The following is a 23,856-nucleotide window of genomic DNA, read 5'->3' as shown; positions in this document are numbered from 1 at the left end:
CAAGATAACTCATATTGAGCATCCAGAAAGAGAGCGCTAATACGAGTTATCTTGTGTTGGGCAGTCAATATGTTAATTATCTGTAACAAGCATGCAGAATGCATTAATTTTTATTACAGGTGAACAATTTTGTATTTTTTGTTAAACTGATTATCGTAATATTTTTGTTAAATAGTATACATTTGCATTACAATGTCTTCTAACTGTTATTTTATCTAAATGTACAAATTAGGTAAAAAGAGGGATTATTCTCCCACAAGAGGTCGATCTCCAGTTCCTAAGTCTACTTGGCAATATGGACCAATTATTCATTCTAGAAGTAGAAGTCACAGTCCCGTTTACCCAAGTGTTCGTCTCGATAGACGTTCTAGAACTCCAAGTCCTAGTCCATCTACCCCAACACAAAGTGAATATTATGGAACCTCTCATCTGCATTATAGATCTCGTAGTCCGAGCCCGTCGTCTGTGCGTAGCCTTCCTGTCGTTCAGCGAAGGCCTGGAGGAGGGAGGAGGTTGCCTCCCACTCCTACAAAGCCCTCTACTCTACGGTTAGATATTATTTCCTCAGATCCTATCAATTTTCCTGATGTCTCACACTCACCCACAGTACCCCAACCAAGCCGTTCTCCTGGAAGCATCAACTTCCCAAAGCTGAGTGCCTCTCCTACCCATGCTTCCTTATTGAACAGTCAGCAGCAGCACCCTCCTTGGAGGGAAAGGACAGCAGGGCCAATGCACACCTCAGGCTCACTCTCTGTTGGCGATGCGCACCTTCGAGAAGAGCCAACGCATAAAGTTGCTACTATCACGAGAGCTGATAACACATATACTACCTTCACAACAACGGCCCTCGGACCACGCGCAGAGCCTTTAAGTTTTGAAGCAGCTGCTGCTATAGGTAGAGGGTCTCGCCATTTGCCTTCAGCCTTACCTAATGGCTACAAGCCTGGACAGCGAGAGCGAGAACGATTGCAAAGAGAACGAGAACCTTTGACGATGGTCATAAAGACAAATCGTAAGGGACCACTGCAACATGATCCTGATGAAGACGACTGGTGCTAGCAGCAACCTTGGTCGCTCTCCAGCCTTTTTTACGCAGTGCCATTAAAGAGGGAAAGAGGGCATTTCGAAAATATCAGAAGGGCCCTCTTTGCTGCTCACATCACTAGCCTTCTTAATATATATATATATATATATATATATTGCTTATATGTATACATACACATATAAATGTATGTGTTTGTATAGATATATATTTCAAATTTGTGGTTGTGGCTAAGTTTGAGTTACTTATATTATTAAGCACTTTTAGGGGATACAAACCCCATGTTGACAGTAAATATTTTCTTTTATATTTTTACTTTGTTGATTGTTTTACTTTTTTATAAAACACTGAAATGAGGAGGTTTTACTTTATGTCAGTCTCCTCGCTTAAATCTTTCAGGTTATGCTGTGATAGATCATTGTACCCTCTTTAATGTTCCCTTAGCAGGTTTACAGAAGTCAAAGAGGAAACCCATTTAAAGATTTTGGGTAGGAAAAACAATGCCTATTAAGCTGTTTGACATTTGATAGCTGTAGTATAGTGTATATTTACTGTATTAACTGTGATATTAGATGTTGAGTGATTAACTGGTGAGCCATTTGTAAGGTGTCTTCATATCAATTGCAGTCTCTTTAAAGGAACTATCATTTACTGAATGTATTTACAGCATTAAGCTTTTCTATCTTTGGAAAAAATATTGATCATACATGCAGCGATTATCTACTTTTGAAATTGTGGTAGCACCTTAATGTAACCATTTATATTTATTTAATATGTTTTAAGCATATTTTAGTTATATTTTAGAACATCAAATTGATCCTACATTGTTTCATAAGTAAGTGAAAATTAAGTTTTTGAAGTGCATTGTTATTGGTATGATGTAATAACTGTATTTTGGAATGTAGATTGATTATAAATTATTCTTCAGTCTGAAATATTTACTACATGCGTCTAATTATATTTACATTGAAAATATATGAATATAGAATTTATTTATATATTTTTGGATGATTACAAATTTCAGATTTACATACATTAGATTCTCTGTTCTTACAAATTTCAAATACATTGTAATTATGTTGTATATATATTTATATCAGTTTGCTATCTTTCTCCTATACTGTAGCATTACTTCATCATTAGATTCATCAGATATAAAAGCATCATAAATGTCGTACAGTCAAAAGTCGTTAATTTGGATGCCCATAATCCGGATAGATCTATAATCCGGACCTCAAAGCTACACAGACGTTTAGGCGTGCGCGTAAGACCTTTATGGCTGCGAATATGCGTGTGCGCATGCGCATAATATGTTTACGCATGCGCGTTTAATGTATAACAGATGGTATAAGCTAAGCTAAAATGATCTAATTCAGTTAATGTTGCAGATTGCGTTGTTCCTTAATCTTCGAATTAGATCCGGCTTTTGCAGACTGTTATAGCAATTTTATAAAAGTAAGCTTGAACTTTCGATTATGTCAAATAGAATTTCCGATATATATTTACTAATATGTAAAGGATCTACAAAGCGAAAGTATGTTTCGAAGTCCATTAAACAGAAAGTGGAATTGCTGCAAAAAAATGAATAAAGGCATATCCTTTGATTATCTAATCATTCCGAAATATGTTTATCAATTTCACGCTGATCTGTGGGGGGGGGAGGGAAACGACGCAGCGCGCAATGAATTGGAAGTTGATCTGTCAGCACTATCCTTATCTTCAGGGCAGATGTTTTTATTTTATTCGGCTTATAATTCTTTACTAAATGTAGTATTTCGTCTTGATGTACTCCATCTTTGATATGATTTAAATCAAGTTCCTCGTCATTATAATTCACTTCCGATATTGAAGAAAGTGACGCAGATGTTATTGAAAACGAAAAAATTTCGATTGACAAATTAGTCGGTATTCTCGACTCAGCAATTACAGGACTTGAACAGCAGAACTTTGTAACTAAACAAGAAATTATGTCCGTTTAATAGAATTAAAGAGAAAGTATTATCACATGAAACAAAGCAACTTAAACAACTTACATTGAAAGAAATGTTTAATAAAGTAAACAAATAAATATTAAGCTTTTTCTTTTTGTAAATTTTGATAACCTTTAGATCATAATTGTTCTTTATTTCATAAATTACGGTTTCATATTTTTAATTTTATAATTTCTGCATGCCACCTTACCAGATTTAAACTGATGATCTATAATACGGAAAAATCGATAATCCGGAATCGCCGAAGTCCCGACGAGTCCGGATTAACGACTTTTGACTGTAACAGAATTCAAATTTGGAGATCTTTTTTGACAATTAAAGGACTCATTAACATTTTCTATATTCTGTGGTATTTTTATTTATATGAATGGGTTAAGTAACTCCTCACTGGTTATAGTAATGAATGAAACTTTCAAGTGTATAAATTTTAATATACACTTTACATAAACTAAAAAGATATGTGTTATAATTGTCTGCTGATGTCATATTTAACACTAGAATGCCCTAGTTGGTTCTTTTTATATTCTAAAAATCTTTGTGTTTTAAAATGAAAGGAGTCAGTGTTTCAGTAACTTTTTACATATGCATTAAAATTTCCATTAACTCATGAAAAAGACATGTTTTCATATGCAGAGTATAGCTTTCATAGGAATTTTAAATTTCTCATATCTAAATTGGCAATCTACAGATTTTTCATGTATGCTGTTTTCAATTCTGTTTAATGCATCATTTATAGTATGGGGAAAATCCTATTAAGAGTAATGAACATTTGAAGAGTTATCCCCCCCAAAAAAAAATTAAAATTGTCTACTTTTTTTATTTGGTTATTTTTCTATTGTGCCTCTTAGGTTTTGTTAAGTGGGTATACAGGGTGATTCAGAATTCATCATCAATATTTGGTGGGGAGGTAGGGAATAGGAAAAGAAGGAGATTTCACATAGGAAAGTATGGGCGCAGACGAATGCATGGTGGTGTAGAGGGTGCTGTGTGTACAAGACTTCCATACATAGCTGTTTGATGTGTGCAGCCAGTTGTCATTCGATTGGTTGACTTTGCAAGAAGTAACATGAACCGGTATACATGAAATAAACTTGCAGATATGTATGTAAATGCCAGGCATATTCCAGAAGGTCTGGTTGTCCATGCAACGCCATTGTGAGTCATGCATTCTAGCACATGGTCAGCAGTTTGAGCACCTCTTGTAAGTCTGTAAAACTGATGCAAAGAAATGTTACATGTAAGATAATAAATGTTTTTTCCCTTACTACTTACTGTTTATGTGTTATTTCCATCATTGAACTGGGGTCATTTTGCCCTACTACATGCGCCCATGCATTCCTATGTAAAATCTCCTTCTTTTCCTATTCCCTACCTCCCCACTAAATATTGATGATGAATTCTGAATCACCTTGTGTACTTCATAATGTAACCAGCAATTTTTTTTCAGATGAATCACTTGTATTTTCACCTTATTATATATAGAGTATATTTTACTTTATTATTTTTATGCTGTTATTATTTTTTATTTGCTACAAAAGTTGCAATTTAAGAGACAATGTATCATGTTTTCTGTTTCTTTTTTCAATTAATATTCAGTAACTGCTATAAAAATTATCTGCTTCTGTTACAGTTAATGCATAATAATATTATACATCATTATTTATATAATAGGGAAGTCAGCCGAAAATACAAAAAAAATCATATGTTTCAAGAAATCTTTTCATATGAATTGAAAATTATGAAATAGCGTCATTGGCAAAAGTTTCCAAGTAATCAACATCTTTTGCTAATATTCAATTGGAAGACATCTCCACATTTTGATAGAAATATAGTAGAATTATCACAGATAAGCTTTGAATAGATGGTTGAGGGATGCATCAAGTGGTTACAACATTCCGGTCATCTTGGTATCACAATTAAGTCATTCTCTTTCCTCCTCTTTTTCATGTGCACCTGAACGCCGAAACTTTAATGACTTTAACAAACTGATATAGAATTCATCTGTCAACTTGATCTTGAAATCCTACTAAGATTCCAGGCAGTATTTTTCCTTGGAAAGGTTTTGTATTTAAAAATAACATAAAGTAGTGGCTTGTTTCTGTTACAGCATTTTGACGCTGAGCGGTAAAGTCGCTGAACACTGGTAGTTCGGTCTGAGGTTCGAATCCCACGAACGGGCTGGCTACATAGGTGTTTTCGTGGTTTTCCCCATGTGTAACGTGTATACGAGCCAGTTTCCCTTAGAAAGTCCTCCACAAAGGCATCCCTCCCCTTAGGCAGATAGCCCTAGTGTGCTTTGCCATAATTAAATACACCACATCACTTCTACTACTGTTCTCTGACTGAACTTGGCACATAAAAGAAAATACAAGTTTTGTGAGCATTGTCTGCTGCTCCAGTCATAGCAGTGTGCCTCACTTAAGTTCAAGACATGTTTCTGAAATGCAAGTAATTTCTATTGGTAAGTATCAGAAAGACGCTGTGTCAAATAGGTTTGATGCTGAAACACAAGCTTATGTTATGCCATGAAGCATCTTGCACAGCTGTGACTATCCTTAAAATCAGTTTCAAGATTTTTTTTTTATTTTGTGCAGTCTTTTGGACTTTTAACTGGATCATTCAATAGACATGGAAATCTAGTTTCCTGAATTTGACTCTGTTTGAAATCATCATTGCACTTTCCCACCCACCCCCATCTTAGTCAAACTTTCTTCCTGTTGTTTACTTTTAATTTTGTTGATGTCATAATGCACCACTTGTAATTTGAATTTCTCTGTATAACTTGATCCATATTTGACAAGTCACTTAGTAATAAAAATAATCATTGTTTTATTCCTTTGTCTGGAATTTGTAATGCTGCCATATTTCTGTATATCCATTCTCTTACCTTTCATCCATTGGAATTCTGAATTTTATTTTTTATTTTTCCTTAAAATGTATTGCGTCAGAAATACGCTCCTTCTTATGTATACACGTGGCCTGTTCACTTGTAAATATTGTAGTGTAGAATAGTGTAGCTCGTAGGATAAGTTCTGATCGATTGACATTTCCATACATAAATGCAAAAATGGCTAGTTTCATGCATGGTATTTTGTTGCATATTCTTTACTGAAATTTCATAACAAAACTATGTGTCTAGCTACTATCTCCCACTTTTATTCTACTGAATGACAAATTTTACTAAATATTCATGATTTATTATAATTTAAAGTTTAAAAATATGATTCTTAAGAAAAATTTAGAATGTGTAGAAGAAATAAAATACAGAATTTACCTCGTGCTAAAAAAAAAAAAAAAAAAAAAAAACTACCCTAATATTATTGTGAATTTTTATAAAATCTCCATCAAGAGCAAGAAGCATAATTGAGCTTCCTCAAGAAGGGGGGATCTGTTATATTGGCAGAATTTTTCACTCTCATGTATAAAGAATATATTATAGAATTGCATTTGGATATGGTATTGTTTTACGATAAGTTCTATCTGAAAACAAGGCAAGTTTTTATGTAAAAATCACTTTTAAAAGTTGAGACAAATTACTATAACCAGTTTTGGAGTCTTTCATTACATAATTTTCATATCTATGATACTGTAGCTTTTTGAAATTTTGCCCTTTATTTGTTTATTGATAATTTATTATGCTGTTTAACATTCGCATTTCTTCAATTTTTACAGTAGTATAGCTTATGTGCTTTATATCGCAAAGCACACCACTATATTTTATATTGTTAATTTACTATATATGCTTGACCTTTTTTTTTAATTACTGTTGGAGAGTACAAGTATTTTCAATTAAGATTTTAAAGTACACATACTTTCATAAAATGATATTTTGCAGCTTAAATATTTTCATTTTATTTTAATATTTAACATAACGGTATAACCTAATCATCATTTGAAACTTGGTGGAGATTAAGAATATCAAATTATTTATTGAAAAGATCTAGCTTTCATGCATATTATCAATATTTTTACCCTATTTTTTAATTTAATAGATTAAAAATTTTTAAATCTTAGTCTATTTTGCTTTGTATTTTTTATTTAATAATTCATAGAAAAATATCAGAACTATTTCATTGCAACATTTTTGCATATTTTATATTTTTTATGGAAAAAAATGAAAAGTTTGGATATCTAAACTCCCAAAGTGCCTATTACAGGTATCCAAGATAGACTCACCTATAATTGTTTGATGTACGAATAAAAATGAAAATTCCTTTTACTAATCAGCATCAGATATGAGCCATATTAGAAACGGTCAAAACTAAAAATATGCAGTTTAGGAAATAGAAATTTACTCTTTCTTGAACATCTTGGTTGTGTCATTTCCTTACATGCTGCATTAACCACTGAAAGATTAACTAAATGGAACTATGGAGATACTGCCAGCTGTTGCTATACCAAGCTTGACATGAAAGTTTAAATATCCAGTAACATTTTAATTGTGATAAAAGAACATTACACCTACTGTCGTGATTTTTTCAAGAATTATTCTTTTCTGCTTTTTTTAAATAAACTATCCCAAATATTTGTTTTAATATAAAGTATTTGATATAAATAAATATAAAATAAAATGTTTTTTATGAATTTAAATGCACCTACTTCTTAAAAGTCAGTTCCACTGCAACTTTTCATAGCTGTAATTACTTAAAATGAAATGGTAAATGCATTTTTCAATGTAAGTGTTTCCTTGATAAATAGATATTTCCTTAATTAATAATTCATATTAGGAAATAGGTAAATTTATTGAAATTTTAATTGTTTTAAGATATATAATTGACAGCCATGCATAATTTAAATAGTTATAAATATGAATATAGAAATTATGCATAATTTCTTATTTTACCTAGCTTTTTTTCTTCTGGCTAATGAAACTGGCATAAAATTCATAATTTTTAAATAATAGTATTTAATCCATTAGTAAATTTCATTCTCTTCCATAAATTTCATTCGAGCTCTAATTAGAAGGGTCCAAAAGTGATAGATATTTTTATATTATCTTTTTGAACCAAATGTGGCCTAGCCTGATCCTTCTAATATATATTTTACAGCTTAAAAAACTTCACATTTTGAAATTAGATCATAGTAAATTAAGTGATTATACAGTGCCAAGGTGATTACCTAATACATTAGTTGTAGGCAGTAATGTTTGATAGACAATTTATTTAAATTCTCTCTGTCTATGAACTAGTTTCAGAAGCTGAAATAATGTAAATATTAACATTTATCACATTGTAGGTCATAACTGCCCTCAAGGGCATTCATAAACATTTCAAAGAAACTGGATTATTGCTCTTCTTTAAGAGCTTTTGGTGAAAAGATATTGTTATCCTACTACAATTTAAGAATATAAGTCTATTCATATCTAGAACTCATTTAAATAAGGCCACTTTTAAATTAAACAGTTATCTTTGATTATACTAATCTAACAATTTTAATATATAAACTTGATCATATTATTTAATTTTTCTAAAATCTAATTATATGAACAATTTGAGAATTTTACATTTTCATGTGATTAGAGTATATAAACTTTATGAGTGATATATTAGTAATAGTAAATTATGTAATAAAATTTTTAATATGTACCATGAATCAGTATACTCTAGGTATGTTAAATATTCTAATTTAAAACACTAAGAAAATATAATTTTTTAAAAAAATCTTATTTTTTATGAAAGCTAAAAAGATTAGGAAATAATTCTGCATTTTATACTGTGAGACATTTTATAAATCGCATTTAAAATGTAATAAAAATGTTTAGAATGATCATTTAATTTTATCTCCCTTTTCTAGTTAATAAAACATATTTAGAGGAGATAAAATTAAGCATACATTTACTTAAATAATATAATTTTTATTTGCTGTATTTATTTCTGTGTTTTAATCAGAAGTAATTGATTAAAACACCACAGAAATTGTAATTATTTACCTATTTAATTGCTTTTAGCCTTCTGTAATAGCAACTAATCTCATTTATGTAATTTGTTAATTACAACACTGAAAGGTTTTTTTTTATGTGCATATTATATTTTTTGTAGAAGGTTATATTTAAGTATTTAGTTATAATTTGTGGCAGTTGATATTTATGCAGTTAGATATGATTTTAAGATGCTTCATGTATAAGAAAATCAGAAACATATTCTTAAACTGTAAAACTTACTTCTTGCTTGCCCTTTTGTAAGCTATGAAAGCGAAGCTGTTTGTTATTGAGCGTGCTGTTATAATATTATAATTCACATAATAATTCAAATAATATATTTTTTATTTAATACAGTTGTAGAAAAGTAATAGTCAATATAAATATATATCACAAAAACGTTTTAGATATGGGTATGTATGTAGTACAAAAGAAATTTGCTAAAGTGAAATATTTTTGTGATACATTATCTCTGATTACCATAATTTTCGAAAGGCTAGTATACATTACTTAAATAAACTTCATGGTGATATTATTTTATTTTATTCATTTATTTATTGATTTTTGTAACTGTTAATTTTTATATTGAATGTATGACAGATTTGCTTAAACATAGCAAAGATTCATTGGTAAATAGCAAAAGATTAATGAGCTAATGAAAAAACTATTAATAATTCTGTTTATTTTCAACCTTCAAAACATGGCTTACTATATTGATAAACAGATGTGCCGTAAAACAATGTGTTCAAGCAAATAAATATTTCTTACATGGAAAAATTAAATGTTACATGCATTATTTTCAAAAATCAGTTCTCTCTGAAAAAAAAAATGAAATATTTAATAACTAAATTGCAAAATTATTACTTCTGCATAAAAGTACTTTTCTGTTTAAAAAAGCATTTGATAATAATATACCATTTCACACTCTTTAAACAATTTCATGTTAACTGAAATTTATTACAAAATCATTAAGAACTTTATTAAGTTATGGGAATTTACTATTGATTTTATTTATGACAAAAAATATTATAATTTTAAACTGCATAAGTAGTCACTAATGTTGCTTTATTTAAGACTGTTTAAGTTTTCTTAAATATATAAATGCAAAGATTTTGGTATCAGAAATTTGCATTGATAATATAGTAACTAGAGTTATTCCATTTCAGGAGAAAATGGATTATATTACATGAAAATATACTAAATTGTAATCATTATTATATTTTGAAATAATATAATTTCTTTGGTGGAATTTAAAACATAAAGCAATATAAATGATAGTAATATCATAGGCTCAAATCAATCATTACAATTTAATTTCTTTATAACATTTTGTGTAAAGATTTTGCAAATGCAGAACAAATGTGTTAACAAATTAAAATTTGAAGACTAGACAATGATGTATGGGAGATGATTTACAGTGGTTTCCTCTTTGAAGCTTCTTTTTTTTTTTTAAGAAAAAAAATTTGAAAAAAATAAGGAAAAAAAAAAAGAAATCCAGCTCCATGGCTCTAGCCAAACATGCATTTAAAATTTTTAACCTCTCTGTATGTATAGATTTCCCTTTACTTGGTTTTGATCTTCTTTAATATAAAGATTTAAAAAAGATCAAAATCTGTGCTCTTCCCCTTGGTCAATTTTAATGTATTTTGAGAAATCTTGAAGAAATAGATTTCTAATGTATATATACAAAAGTGAAAGAAAGTATTCCTAAAGTTGAAATTTCTATTTGTATGAAAAGATTAAAGCATAGTGTCATAAATTTATTGTATTTTCCACTTCTGTTGTAAATTCTGCTCATAAAAATATTAAAAAAATTGTCTCTTCTTTCTAATTTTCCTACATTTATTACATTTTCCAAAGAAGTTTGCAGAAATACCAAATTACTGCATCAGTTTTATATAAATCTTAATCAGTACTTAATTATTCATAATAACTTTGAATAATTTGCTCTCTAATAAAGATATTATATTGAACATTAACATGCAATGTGACAAAAACAAATGCTTCTTTTAAAATTTCCGCATTAAAGTGGGTAATTTTTCAGAATCAATTTTCAACAAACTCAGGATTCAGGAGTTAAATTTTGAGAAATATGGATTACTTTTGCTATTTACATCTAATATTTTGCAGATAAAAACATAGATATACGCCATTAATAATGTTCACTTACTAAAACTATATTTTGATATCAGTTCTGTGATTAAAAATGTTTTTCTGTATCCTTTTAAATAATACTTGGGGGGGGGGGGGATTTGCAGCAGAGAACCACTGGCTATTTCATAAACTGAGTAAGTAAAATCTAAATTGGCAATATATCTGAATATTTCCTAGTTAAACTTGAATGTTATTTGAAAACAAAAATATTAGAACACTCCAAAGAATTGGATATGAGCAAATAAGAATGTTATCTTTCAGAATGCTGATATTTCGTATAACGGTACACCAGAATAAGTAACTATCTCTTTGAATCTAGAATAAGTAACCCTAAAAACTTCAAGATAAATTGTATGTTAATGGTTTCATAAAAGGGGCTGTTAATGCAAGAAAACTTGTAATTTAGGTTCCTTTATATATAAACTGCAACAGAAAACATGAGCATTGAAATTGATAACACAGAGTATGCAATATTAAAGGATGAGTCAAAATTCAGTTTCGCATCTATTTGTGGCTTCTTTATATGTGAAAGGAATCAGCAATCCAAAATCTATGTTAATATCCCAGAATGTGGCAATTATTTTTAGGGTAAAGTATCACATTAAATGAATATGCACCATTGCACATGGTCATGGAATGCAACTGGAATACACCTGTAGAAAATTAACCATGCAGCTAGTTGTTTCGTCTAGATTTTAACTCGGAATGATCTACCAGTATTCAGCAGTCTACCACTCTGTTGATGAGGTTTTAGAAACATGTAGGTAATATGAAATTGAATGATATATTTTACATACCATTAACAGAAGGCTGAAATTTATAAATTAAATCTCATTCAACATCATTTGGCCCATACTTTTTCGCAAGAAAAGTGATTTGTAGATACTAATTCAGTTCGGGCAATGTAATATGTATTTACTGGAACTAAACACTCAGTTTTCAGATTCGAAACTACTTGCATTCTAAGGAAGTAATTGTTAAAAATTTTTATTAAGATATTCACATTTTAGATATATCTCTTGTTGAATGTGTTTAAACATTTAATCAAGGAAACACGTAAATTAAAACTATGTTCCTGCTTTTTTACAATTTCAAGCACTAATTATATTAGAAAACTGAAAATTACTTAATACAGTCAAAAGTCGTTAATTCGGACACCCATAATTCGGAATGATCTATAATCCGGACATAAAAACTAAAAACTTTCTGCGCATGCGCCGCGTTGACACATGCGCAGAGGCGTTCACGCGTGCGCGTAAGACCTTTTACGACTGCGCATATGAGTGTGTGCAAGTGCAGAATACGTTTTCGCGTGCGCATTTTATGTATAATGGACGTATAAGCTAAAATTATCTAATTATCTATTTCAGTTAATGTTGATGATTGCGTTGTTCCTTAATTTTCGAATTACATCCGGCTTATTATTTTTTGCAGACTTCAATTTTATAAAAGTAAGCTTAAACTTTCGATTATATCAAATAGAATTTCCGATATATATTTGTTAATATGTAAAGGATCTAAAGCGAAAGTGTGTTTTGAAATCCGAAATCTGTTTATCAATTTCACGCTGCTCGGCGGCGGGCGCGTAATGAATTGGAAGTTGATTTGTCAGCACTATCCTTATCTTCAGCGCAGATGTTTTTATTTTATTTGGCTTATAATTCCTTACCAAATGTAGTATTTCATCTCGATATGCTCCGTCTTTGATATGATTTAAAACAAGTTCCTCGTCATTATAATTCGCTTCCGATAGCGAAGAAAAGTGACAGAGGTTATTGAAAACAAAAAAATTTCGATTGACAAATTAGTCGGTGTTCTTGACACAGCAATTATAGGACTTGAACGGCGGAACTTTGTAACTGAACAAGAAATTATGTCTGTTTAATAGAATTAAAGAGAAAGTATTATCACATGAAACGAAGCAAAACTTAAACAACTTACATTGAAAGAAATGCTTAATAAAGTAAACAAATAAATATTAAGCTTTTTCTTTTTGCAAATTTTGATACCCTTTAGATCATAATTGTTCTTTATTTCATAAATTACGGTTTCATATTTTTAATTTTAGAATTTCTGCATGCCATCTTACGAGATTTAAACTGATGATCTATAATCCGGAATCGCCGAAGTCCCGACGAGTCCGGATTAACGACTTTTGACTGTATATCAATTTATAAAACTTGGTTTAACTGTCTAATACTGTATAACATTCTTTAAATATTTTATGACTAATTAGAGAAAACCTCATTCATTACTCGTATTCTAAAAAAATTAGCTCATTTTGTATGCTTTCAGAAAACAATATTTTTTCCTTCCAGGAATCTTTTGAAGTGTTTAAAAAAAAATTCTTTATTTAAAATGAAAAACTTTTATGTATCTCCCTAAAGAAAAAGATGTCTTTTTGGTGAATTTTCACGGGAAACTGACTTGTATTTTCACTACACATGAAAAATATCTATGCAGTTGTCTTGTTCATTGAGATTCAAACTACAGTCAAAAGCTGGACTAAACTACAGTCAAAAGCTGGACACCCATAATCCGGACCTCAAAGCTACAAACTTTCTGCGCATGCGTCGCGTTGACGCATACGCGTAAGACCTTTACGGCTGCGAATAAGCTTGTGCGCGTGCGCAAAATACGTTTACGAGTGCGCGTTTAATGTATAATGGACGGCATAAGGTAAGCTAAAATTATCTATTTCAGTTAATATTGCAGATTGCGTTGTTCCTTAATCTTCGAATTGGATCCGGCTTATTATTTTTTGCAAACTGTTAGAGCAATTTTATAAAAGTAAGCTTAAACTTTCGATTATGTCAAATAGAATTTCTGATATACATTTACTAATATGTAAATAATTTACAAAGCGAAAGTATATTTCGAAGTTCATTAAACAAAAAGTGGAATTGCTGCAAAAAATGGATAAAGGCATATCCTTTGTTTATCTTTAACGCTGCGGCGGGCGCGCAATGAATTGGAAGTTGATTTGTCAGCACTATCCTTATCTTCAGGGCAGATGTTTTTATTTTATTTGGCTTATAATTCCTTACTGAATGTAGTATTTCATCTCGATGTACTCCGTCTTTGATATGATTTAAATCAAATTCCTCGTCATTATAATTCGCTTCCGATAGCGAAGAAAGTGACAGAGGTTATTGAAAACGAAAATATTTCGATTGACAAATTAGTCGGTATTCTCGACATAGCAATTATAGGACTTGAACAGTGGAATTTTGTAACTGAACAAGAAATTATGTCTGTTTATAGAATTAAAGAGAATGTATTATCACGTAAAAAACGAAGCAACTTAAACAACTTACATTGAAAGAAATGTTTAATGAAGTAAACAAATAAATATTAAGCTTTTTTTTTTTTTTTTTTTTTTTTTTTTGTAAATTTTGATACCCTTTAGATCATAATTGTTCTTTATTTCATAAATTACGGTTTCATATTTTTAATTTTAGAATTTCTGCATGCCATCTTACCAGATTTAAACTGATGATCTATAATCTGGAATCGCCGAAGTCCCGACGAGTCAGGATTAACGACTTTTGACTGTACCAATGTTTCAAGTTTTTAATCACTTTGTCATTCACAAACCCTAAAACAATTATTATATTTATGATGTAAGAGTAAATAATTTTTAAGTTTTCCTTTTGTTTGGCTGATAAATAGCACTATGCATCGATGCATAGTGCGTGGTTGATGATGTAAAATAGCTGATGTAGCCTTTAATATAATTAAATTTCTTTATATTTTCATGAAGATAAACACTGTTCTATGTTCAGTGAAGGTATCTCATCATGCAAAACAAAATTTATGTACAAAGTTATGTCTAATTAATTAAAATAATTTTCTATGAATTATGAATAATTCCTCAAATGAACAACACACAGGATCAGTGGCATAGCTAGGATTCCAGCGCCTGGGGACAACAGAAGAATTTGCGCCCCTTTCTGTGTGCCAAGAAAGGAAAACATTTCATTAAAAAATTTCGTAGCATCAATTTCGCAGCGCCTGGATGCTGTGCCCAGGAACAGATGTCCCCCCTTGCCCCACCCTGGCTACGCCACTGCACAGGATCATGGTTATGTTGTTTGTACCATGATCCTATACATATTGATTAGTTAGTCAATGCTTTAGTATAAAACTGGGGTACCAATTTTTTTAAATAACATCCTTTGCAATTACAGTATGTAAGCAAACATTGGTTGGAATTGATCGATTAGTGAGAAGTTGGTTCACTCATTTAGAAATTATTAAATCAGGCCTTGGCAACTTATAATCCATTTGAGTTCCAAAAATAAATTATAAAACAAACACTGGATGAATACATAAAAAATAAACTGAAAATAAATAATAATAATAACATTTTTTAAAACTAATGCAACGCCAATCCATAATCCACAATTCCAAAAAAAAACTGGCTGTGCCATTTTGTCTGTACTTGGTTAGACTTATAAATGCAAGGAAATATTTTTACATGCAAAATTTATTTTAAATAAGAACAGGAGCAGCTTAACTACCTAAAATTCAGATGTTTGTCTATTCGTTTTAAGATGACTAACTTGGACTGAACTGACGTAGGAAGTTCAAGATCAGGAAAGCCATTGATATTAAAGAGAAAAATATAGTTCACTTAGTTATGTTCATTTTTATACTAATCAGAATTATAATTTTAAAGGGTATCATAATTATTTTTTCAATAAAATCGATCTTCTTAATCATAAAAAAAACTGTTTTTGAAGTGAAAATACCACTGACCCAGATGCCTTCTTAATACACACATTTTGGTTGATTTTTTTACCCACACCCAAAATAGGTGCTGACACTTGTACTAAATAAATATACAGCAAGTCTATATAGACTATGTTGATTTATTACTAGCAAATATTTTCAGCATTTTGCCCACAGAGTTCTTGACACATTTTTTAATGATTTGTTTTCTGACATGTGCTATTATCTGAGATATCTAAGATATTGTTATCAAATGTCAAGGCGCGGTGAGATGGCTTCCCCTCAAAGCAGTTTTAGGGTTGCCATAAAATGGCAAGGGAAGGCAGGGTTGCCACATTTGGTGACAAAATTGGCGATATGTCATGAACTGATGAAGAACCTTTTGGAACGAATTCTTACTGGTTTAGCCCAGAATGTCCTCAAACACAAGCCGAAAGCTATATAAACCCTGTTGGTCCGCATGCAGTCAGAAGTATTGAGAGTGTGTCTCGTCTAGCGAGTCAATCCCTGCGGAATCGATCGAGTTGACAGCCGGGCAGTGAGTGCCGAAGTGGGTCGTCGAGTGCATCGTGAGTTAGTGCATCATCGAGAGAGCGTGTTGAGCTCCGGGAACGACTGAACCAAAGAGTCGGGAGCTGTGCTCGTGTGTCGTCGAGTGCATCACGAGTTGTAGCGTGGAGAGTCTCGAGAGTATGTGGAGTTCCGAGAACGATCAAGTAGAGTCGAGTGCTTTGCAGGAAGCTATCTCCAACGTTATTGCCTGACAGTGTGAAGGCTGTGTCGCTGATTGTTCCAGCGTGTTTATAGCAGATCTTCGACGACTGCAAAAAGTGTTGTTGGAGCTGTCCTGATTAATATTGGCTAAATAAAGTGTGTTTCGATACTTCATCAAGTGTCGTCATTATTCACTCCAAATCTACGAACCCCGTACGAACGTGAAGGAAGAAAATAACACAACAATTGGTGTCAGAAGAATAAAAACCGCAACAATATTTAACACTATTGCTTACTGTATAGTTGGTTCTAAAGTATGCGTTTCTGATCTAGTAAGATCATTTTCTGTTATTAAAAAGACATACATAACCCAAAAAATATGTCTTTCACATTAATACAAATTTTTTTTCATAATTGAATTTGTTATAAATACTACTAATATTATGGCAGCATTTTTTTATATTATTTATCAAACAAAAAAATTTCATTTTTGAAAGTATCTTTTTGGTATATGACTTTAAACATTGTAAATTTAACTTTTATATTAAATGCTTTAAATAAGTAAAATTCAGATTTTATTATATCATTATTAACACTATAAACCGAAAGCAATTTTTCTACTTAATCATTTCAAATGAGTAGTTAGCTTTATTTAGCTGATATTATCACAAGTTTTCTATAATTTCCATAAATAAAAAATATATAAATTCTGCCCATGACAATTGCATTTTTGAATATTTAGATGAGAAGTGCTCATGTCAGTTTTTAATTGCTACATGAATATTAATTTATTCAAGAATTAATGGGTAACATTATCTTTTTCTAATATTCGCTTAAGGTTTCTCCAAACATTTTGAGGGTTTCTTTTAAGCTTTTTAAATATAAAATCATGTGCGGTATTTTAATTTCTGCTTATGGCAGAAATAGCACATAACCAATTATGAAATTTTTCAATGGATCAAAATCTATTCGTTTCATGCTGATAAAGGAAATAATTACATTATGTGCATAGCTTTTATGTAAAAACAAATACTATTTTAATATTTCTAAGCCCCCTGTGGAATACAAAACATCCCATTTAAAAATTACTGAATTATTAAAAAAGAACATAAAGATGTACACTGCTCAAAAAAAAAAAAAAATGGGACAGTGCTATATCTCCCGTTCTATTGGGCCGATTGACAAAATTCAAACTGCGTTTTTCATGTCTCGAAAGCGCGACTTAGGATATATATTATATTTATATATAGCACTATTCTAACATAGGTATTTTGACACAAAATCGGACTTTTTCTGAAATAACATACCAATTTTTTTCCATATTTCGATTCTACGACTCAAATTATGCCAGAATACCAAGTTTTGTAAAAATCGTACGAATAGTTTTTAAAATATTAGCTCTCAAAATTTTAGCTCCTCAATGTTAATTGAATTTGGTAAATATTTATTAATATCTCTTTTTTTTATTAAACTTTTTTGATTTTTTCTCTCACATTTCGAAATTTTGGTTCATTCCAAATAAAATTTACCCATTTTTTGCGTTTTATTTTTTTAATTTCTCTTTTTAAATAATTTCTATAGATTTTTCGAAAAAAATTTTGAATTATAACCTATAAAATTTTTACCATCATCTTAAAGTAGGTGTATTTTTAAGCATATCTGCAAAAAATTAGACTCTTTTATTCAAAATTTTCTAAGATATACACGAATTTACATAATTTCGCGTTTTGAAATTTGGCACCTTTTTTTTGAGCGATAATAACGCCAAATGTGGTCTATGGATTTTTGTTACACTGAATTGCCACAGCTATTTTTAACCTTAAACTTCAAGTAAAATTTTACGAAGAATTAATTATATGACATTTTTTCCCTCAATGATGCGTAATAAATATTTATTAATACTATATGAAAGGCTATTTTTTAAATTATAGATGATATTATTCAAATTTTTAACTAATTTTTTTAAATTTCTCTCGTATCTTTTTTTTTTTTTTTTTTTTTTAATTTAAGAGTAAGTTTTTGTAAGAGTAAATTTTTACCTTCGGCGTTTTATCGTCTGCTACTTTACTTCGTTTAAATCGAATTGTCTAAAACTGAGAATTTTCGTTTGATATTTATTTGAATTTTATGACATTAACTGCATAATTTATTTCTAAACAAACTGTTGCTTTTGAAGTGGCTGAAAGAGCGGCTGATACTATCATCCATATTTTTAAAGCACAATATATTTTTATAGAAACATAATATTTAGAATAATCATTTTTTATAAAAGTCAAATTATGATATAAACATACAACCCTCTAGAGACTGAATTAATGGAAGTTCAATGGTTATGTAGAAATGATCTGCACCTACTTAATGGCTGGATAGGTCAGCAGATTCTGTGGACAAGTAAGAATAATTATATAAACGACACCAACATTCTGGATTCAATAAACAACGAGGATACGATGTTTACTAAATGAATTTAAGAAGTTTTAAAACATAAAAAATCAACTCATTTTTTTCCTAAAATGTATTTTTGTGCGTAGCGTATTTTCATTATATCCTTAAAATTCTAATTTAGAATGTAATTGTCAAAAACTGAATCCTAATCATCAGTAATATAATAAGTAATTATTACGGTTATTAATAAATCCTTCTTATAAAGTAATTGCAAATATTTCAAAAAACTTTCTATCTGAATACAAACATTTTTCTACGCAAATATTTTTAATTTTATATTAATCAAGATTGCACACCATATTACTTATTTCCCTTCAGTTCTTACCGTCAGTTCTAGTAGAATTTACAAATCAATTATATTTAATTAAGGATTGGATTGGATTATTTAATTATGGCAAAGCACACGAGGGCTATCGGCCTAAAGGGAGGGATGCCTTCGTGGAGGACGTTCTAAGGGAAACTGGCTCGTATACACGTTACACATGGGGAAAACCACGAAACCGCCCATGCGGTCAGCCCGTTCGCGGGATTCGAACCTCGGACTGAACTACCAGTGTTCAGCGTCTTTACCGCTCGGCCGTTGGTGGGCTTTTTAATTAAGGAATGACCATCTAAGTTAAGAAACAGCGTACCGTAACAATATTTCAATTATTGGCGCCGTATCTTTCATGTTACTCCCGATTGGCTAGCTACATGATTTTTAATGAGTATTCGGATTTTACTAGTAACTTCACTTGGAAATCGCGCTTAAACTAGGTTAGTTGGTTATTGGAACATAGAAAGAACATGGGAGCTATTTCATTAAGATGCTTTCATAGAGAATCTTTGTAAAGAGAACCTAAAAAACTACGAAAACCAACCATGCAGCCTGGGTTAGATTGAGCAGCAATCAATTAGTATTTAACAATCTTTTCTTTTTCAAATGCTAGGCAACTGATGAGGCTCCAATTAAATCTCCAATTTAATATTTTATTTGTAAATATTTAAAATATTGTTGTATTCTTAGACACAAAAAGCAGAATTTAAGTTTTGTTAACTCGTTAGTAAACTACCAAGCCGTAGTGCAAATGAATATTCAATTTCTTTGGCAATAATTGTACTCACTTAATATTCTTGGAATATGAGCTAAAGAAGGAACGTTCTCGGAAGATTAAAGAAGTGTTTAAATCCAGTGATATTAGGTTTGTCTTACAAGATCAGGATCAAAACGATTCTGCAATAGCCCGAGTAGTTGACTTGTAAATGGATGTGAATTAAGCAGATGACTTTTAATCTTACGTTATTCAGCCAGAAAACGTATTCCAAATGTTTTGTATTGCATGACAATGCATCTTTTCATTATTCAATAACCAATCGGAGAACCGCTTGTGTTCCGAAAATAAGTATGTGTACTCAATCGTCCTGCATGTTCTTCAAATTTGTCTTCTTGTGATTTTTTTCTTTCCCGAAAACTAAAGTTGCCTCTCAAAGGAATGTTTTTTGACATTGAAGAGACAAAATTAATATGACATCTACTTTTAGAGGCATGTCAAAAACAGATCTCTACAAACTTTCTCTTCCATTACATGTTGTGCAGTCAGACAAAAAGTTACATCAGCGTAAATTCTATAATCTATTTTTATTACACTCTGATTACTTTATTAACATACAGTGAATATATACTAAATCTTTTACTTTAGCTTAAGTAATTCGGAATTTTTGACGGAATTGTTGTCGGAACTAGGACTTAGAAGATAAGTCAAATTAAATATTCCAATAACCCAATAAATTCAAGTTCGAAATTTCAATATTTTATTTTCGGAGGAGAGGAAATGTTTTCAGTTTTGGTCCATTATACTAAGTATATTTGCTTCGATTTTTTATTTTTCCATAAAAGCAAAAATTTTACGCATGGTATACACATAACGCATAGCTTCAAATTAAAATTTTATAACATACAGAGTGGTTATAATTAAAGTTCCACATTGAAACGGTCATAAAAGGAAAACCACTGGATCAAATGTTATCAAACTTGGAAATCGTGTAAAGGAGGTGATGGGAATTTATTTTCCGCGAAAAAAAGGAAGTTCGGAACCTCACCACCAGGGGGGAAATATCGCTGTATGCAATATTGTTAAACGAAATATGGGTCGGAATCTAACTTAACCTTTTGTTAAACGGGTTTAATATGTTGCATACCCTTAAGAAACTTTGAAGTAGGAAAATTACCATTTAAAGACGTTAAATTCGATAAATGTCGAGCGCGCCATCCCTGTAAGAGAGAATTTCGTCCGTGAAAACCACGAATTAGCGATTAGAAAATGTGAGATCGCAAATCACTCTCACAAGTGCGTACAATCTGGAAATCGTTTTCTTACAGATCGCTAATTTGTAATTTTTTAAGCCTGAATTCGACACTAAAACATGAAGATACTGATTCAAAACGCTTTTAATCGATTTGGGCCAAAGAAATCTCTCATGTTATCTATCTAGTTCCATTGAATTCTCCTACTGCATTCGATTGCATAACAGTCATTTCACACCGTTTACTGTTGAATGACAGCTAGTTTTATAACAGAACCACTTTTTCTGAAGAGCAGTTGACAGCTGGACCACTGCGATTGCAGCTCACTTAGAGTCAATATTAAAATGTTTCGTTATACATGAACTGCAGTAACGTGGAATTTTAGATACTACGATTTTTATGCAGGGCTGGGCACCACCTCAAGAGTGTCGCATAGTTACTTAGGCAACATTTCACGAATGAACGTCTTATAGGCCAACACTTTCCCTCTTCCCACCAGACCTCAACCTCTGTGACTTTTGTCTATGAGGTTATCTCAAAAGCACTGTTTATGGTGATAATCTAAACAATTTGGCAGAAATGAAAAATGTGATACACTGATAACATTCCACCTGATACGCTATGTGTAATGTGTATACGAGCCAGTTTCCCTTAAAAAGTCCTCCACGAAGGCATCCCTCCCTTAAGGCAGATAGCCCTCGAGTGCTTTGCCGTAATCTAATAAACCAAACCAAAACCAAACCTGATATGCTAAGAGCTGCTGTTGAGAATGCAGTAACATGATTTAACTTGCTTTCGGAAAATGCTGGACACTACATTGAACATGCTTTGTAACACGTTTCGGAAAATATTAAACACATTTTAAACAGATGTTTTCGTGTCTTATTTCATTTAACAATATTGTATACAGCGCCATTTTTCCCCTGATGGTGAGTTTTTGAACTCTTTTTTTTCCGCCGAAAATAAATTCCCATAACCTTCTTTACACGATTCCCAAGTTTGATAACATTTAGTCCGGTAGTTTTCCTTTTATGACCATTTCAAATTGAAACTTTAATTATAACTACCATGTAAATTAAACTTTAAAAGTTTGACATTTTGGTTCAAGTCCCAGCTTTAAAAATATATATATAAATATAATCTTTTATATTAATTCTCTTAGAAAGAATGTTTTAAGAAGCTAATTTTTCTCTCGCGTTATAGACTGTATAAAAAAAAAAACATGATCTTTAGTATGATTTAGATTGTTTCAGCCGATATAAGAATCGGGTTTTTCTGTGGTACAGAATAAACCCTGCTGGACTGTTTTATTTCTTTGTCATTTAGCAAAAATCTTTTAATTAAAATATTTATCCTTTGGACTTCGCTTTAAACTTTATTTATAGCTAAAATGACTAGAAAACGAAAAGCTGTCTTTAGCTGAAACGCAATTCATATAATTGATATTTTAAAAAATTGACAAGATTGTAAAATGTATGGAACTCTAGCAGTCGAAAAATCTTAATTTTCTTGTGTGAGCACTGAAAATAACTGTAGACGGAAAGAAGAAAATTAGGGAGAAAAGTAAGCAAAAATTTGCAGGGAAATTTGGCTGTCAGACATACCAAGATGTTCAAAAAGTTGGACGCTTTCGAATATACTTTCAGGATACGTCAAAGAATTTAGGTGTTCAAAGAGAAAACACTTGAACGTGTACACCGGCAAATACCATCAATTGAGCTTGTGTTAACAGAAAAGACAAAAAGATATCATTGCAGATTAAAGTGAAGAGCGACTGGTTTTAATTTATATGGTTGTGTAAATTACGTTATAGAACATCATATCGTATCATAAATGGTGAATCCCATGATTTTCTCAGTCGAATTATTTGAAGATTCAGGAGTTTATCCAGTGATGTATGTGGATGTCACCTAAAGATGTTTTTTTTTTTTCCCTTCCTGATGAAACAGCGGCCGAGCGGTAATGTCGCTGAACACTGGTAGTTCGGTCCGAGGTTCGAATTCCGCGAACGGGCTGGCTGCATGGGCGTTTTCGTGGTTTTCCCCATGTGTAACGTGTATGCGAGCCAGTTTCCCTTAGAAAGTCCTCCACGAAGTCATCCCTACCCTTAGGCAGATAGCCGTAGTGTGCTTTGTCATAATAAAACAAACCAAAACCTTTTGATGAAACCAGTCTTTCCTTTCATCTCATACCTTCAAAATGTTTAGCCTCTAAAGACTGATAAAGGCTCTGACGAAATACTTCGTGAATAACTTTCTAAGGGAAACCAGCTGTCATACGCGGTACATATGAGAAAATCCACGAAAACGCCCATGCAACCAGCCCGTTTACCGGGGTTCGAACCCCGGAGTGAACTACCAGTGTTCAGCAACTTTACCGCTCGGCCGTTTGTGGGCCTTTATGAAATGGAAGGCGATAACTTTATTTAAAATGATTGTCAGAAATACCAAAATGTTTCGAAAATCAGAATGCTTAAAGAAAAAGAGAAGAAAAATAAATTTTTTCGTAAAATTTAGTATTCGTATTTTTTTTAATTTAAAACTTTTCAGTCTTATGATATTTGATTCTTGCG

The 23,856-nt window shown here is 31.2% G+C and overlaps 2 protein-coding genes across 3 annotated transcripts in view; one reads left to right on the top strand and one right to left on the bottom strand.

Moving 5' to 3' along the window:
- Positions 1–10,769, top strand: part of LOC118182704 (voltage-dependent calcium channel type A subunit alpha-1-like) — a 454,834-nt gene extending 444,065 nt beyond the window's left edge. The window contains exon 47 of the mRNA XM_085811365.1: positions 233–10,769. Within this exon, the coding sequence (XP_085667491.1) occupies positions 233–1,062 (830 nt within the window). The 3' untranslated portion in view covers positions 1,063–10,769. The remainder of the gene's footprint in view (positions 1–232) is intronic.
- The window catches only part of IFT46 (intraflagellar transport 46), a 201,810-nt gene that overhangs the window by 67,547 nt on the left and 110,407 nt on the right, over positions 1–23,856 (bottom strand). The window contains exon 11 of one of the 2 annotated variants that reach the window (XM_085811369.1): positions 9,504–9,769. The exons of the other annotated variant lie outside the window; for it this stretch is intronic. Within the exon in view, the coding sequence (XP_085667495.1) occupies positions 9,731–9,769 (39 nt within the window). The 3' untranslated portion in view covers positions 9,504–9,730. Of the gene's footprint in view, positions 1–9,503; positions 9,770–23,856 lie in introns of those variants that run through there. 2 annotated transcript variants of the gene reach the window in all.

This window comes from Stegodyphus dumicola, chromosome 2, assembly GCF_044657685.1.
Source record: "Stegodyphus dumicola isolate Sdum_Otavi_A_Nest chromosome 2, ASM4465768v1".
Lineage (NCBI taxonomy): Eukaryota > Metazoa > Arthropoda > Arachnida > Araneae > Eresidae > Stegodyphus > Stegodyphus dumicola.
The sequence above is the reverse complement of the archived record's forward strand: the minus strand, read 5'-3'. Positions and strand labels throughout refer to the sequence as shown.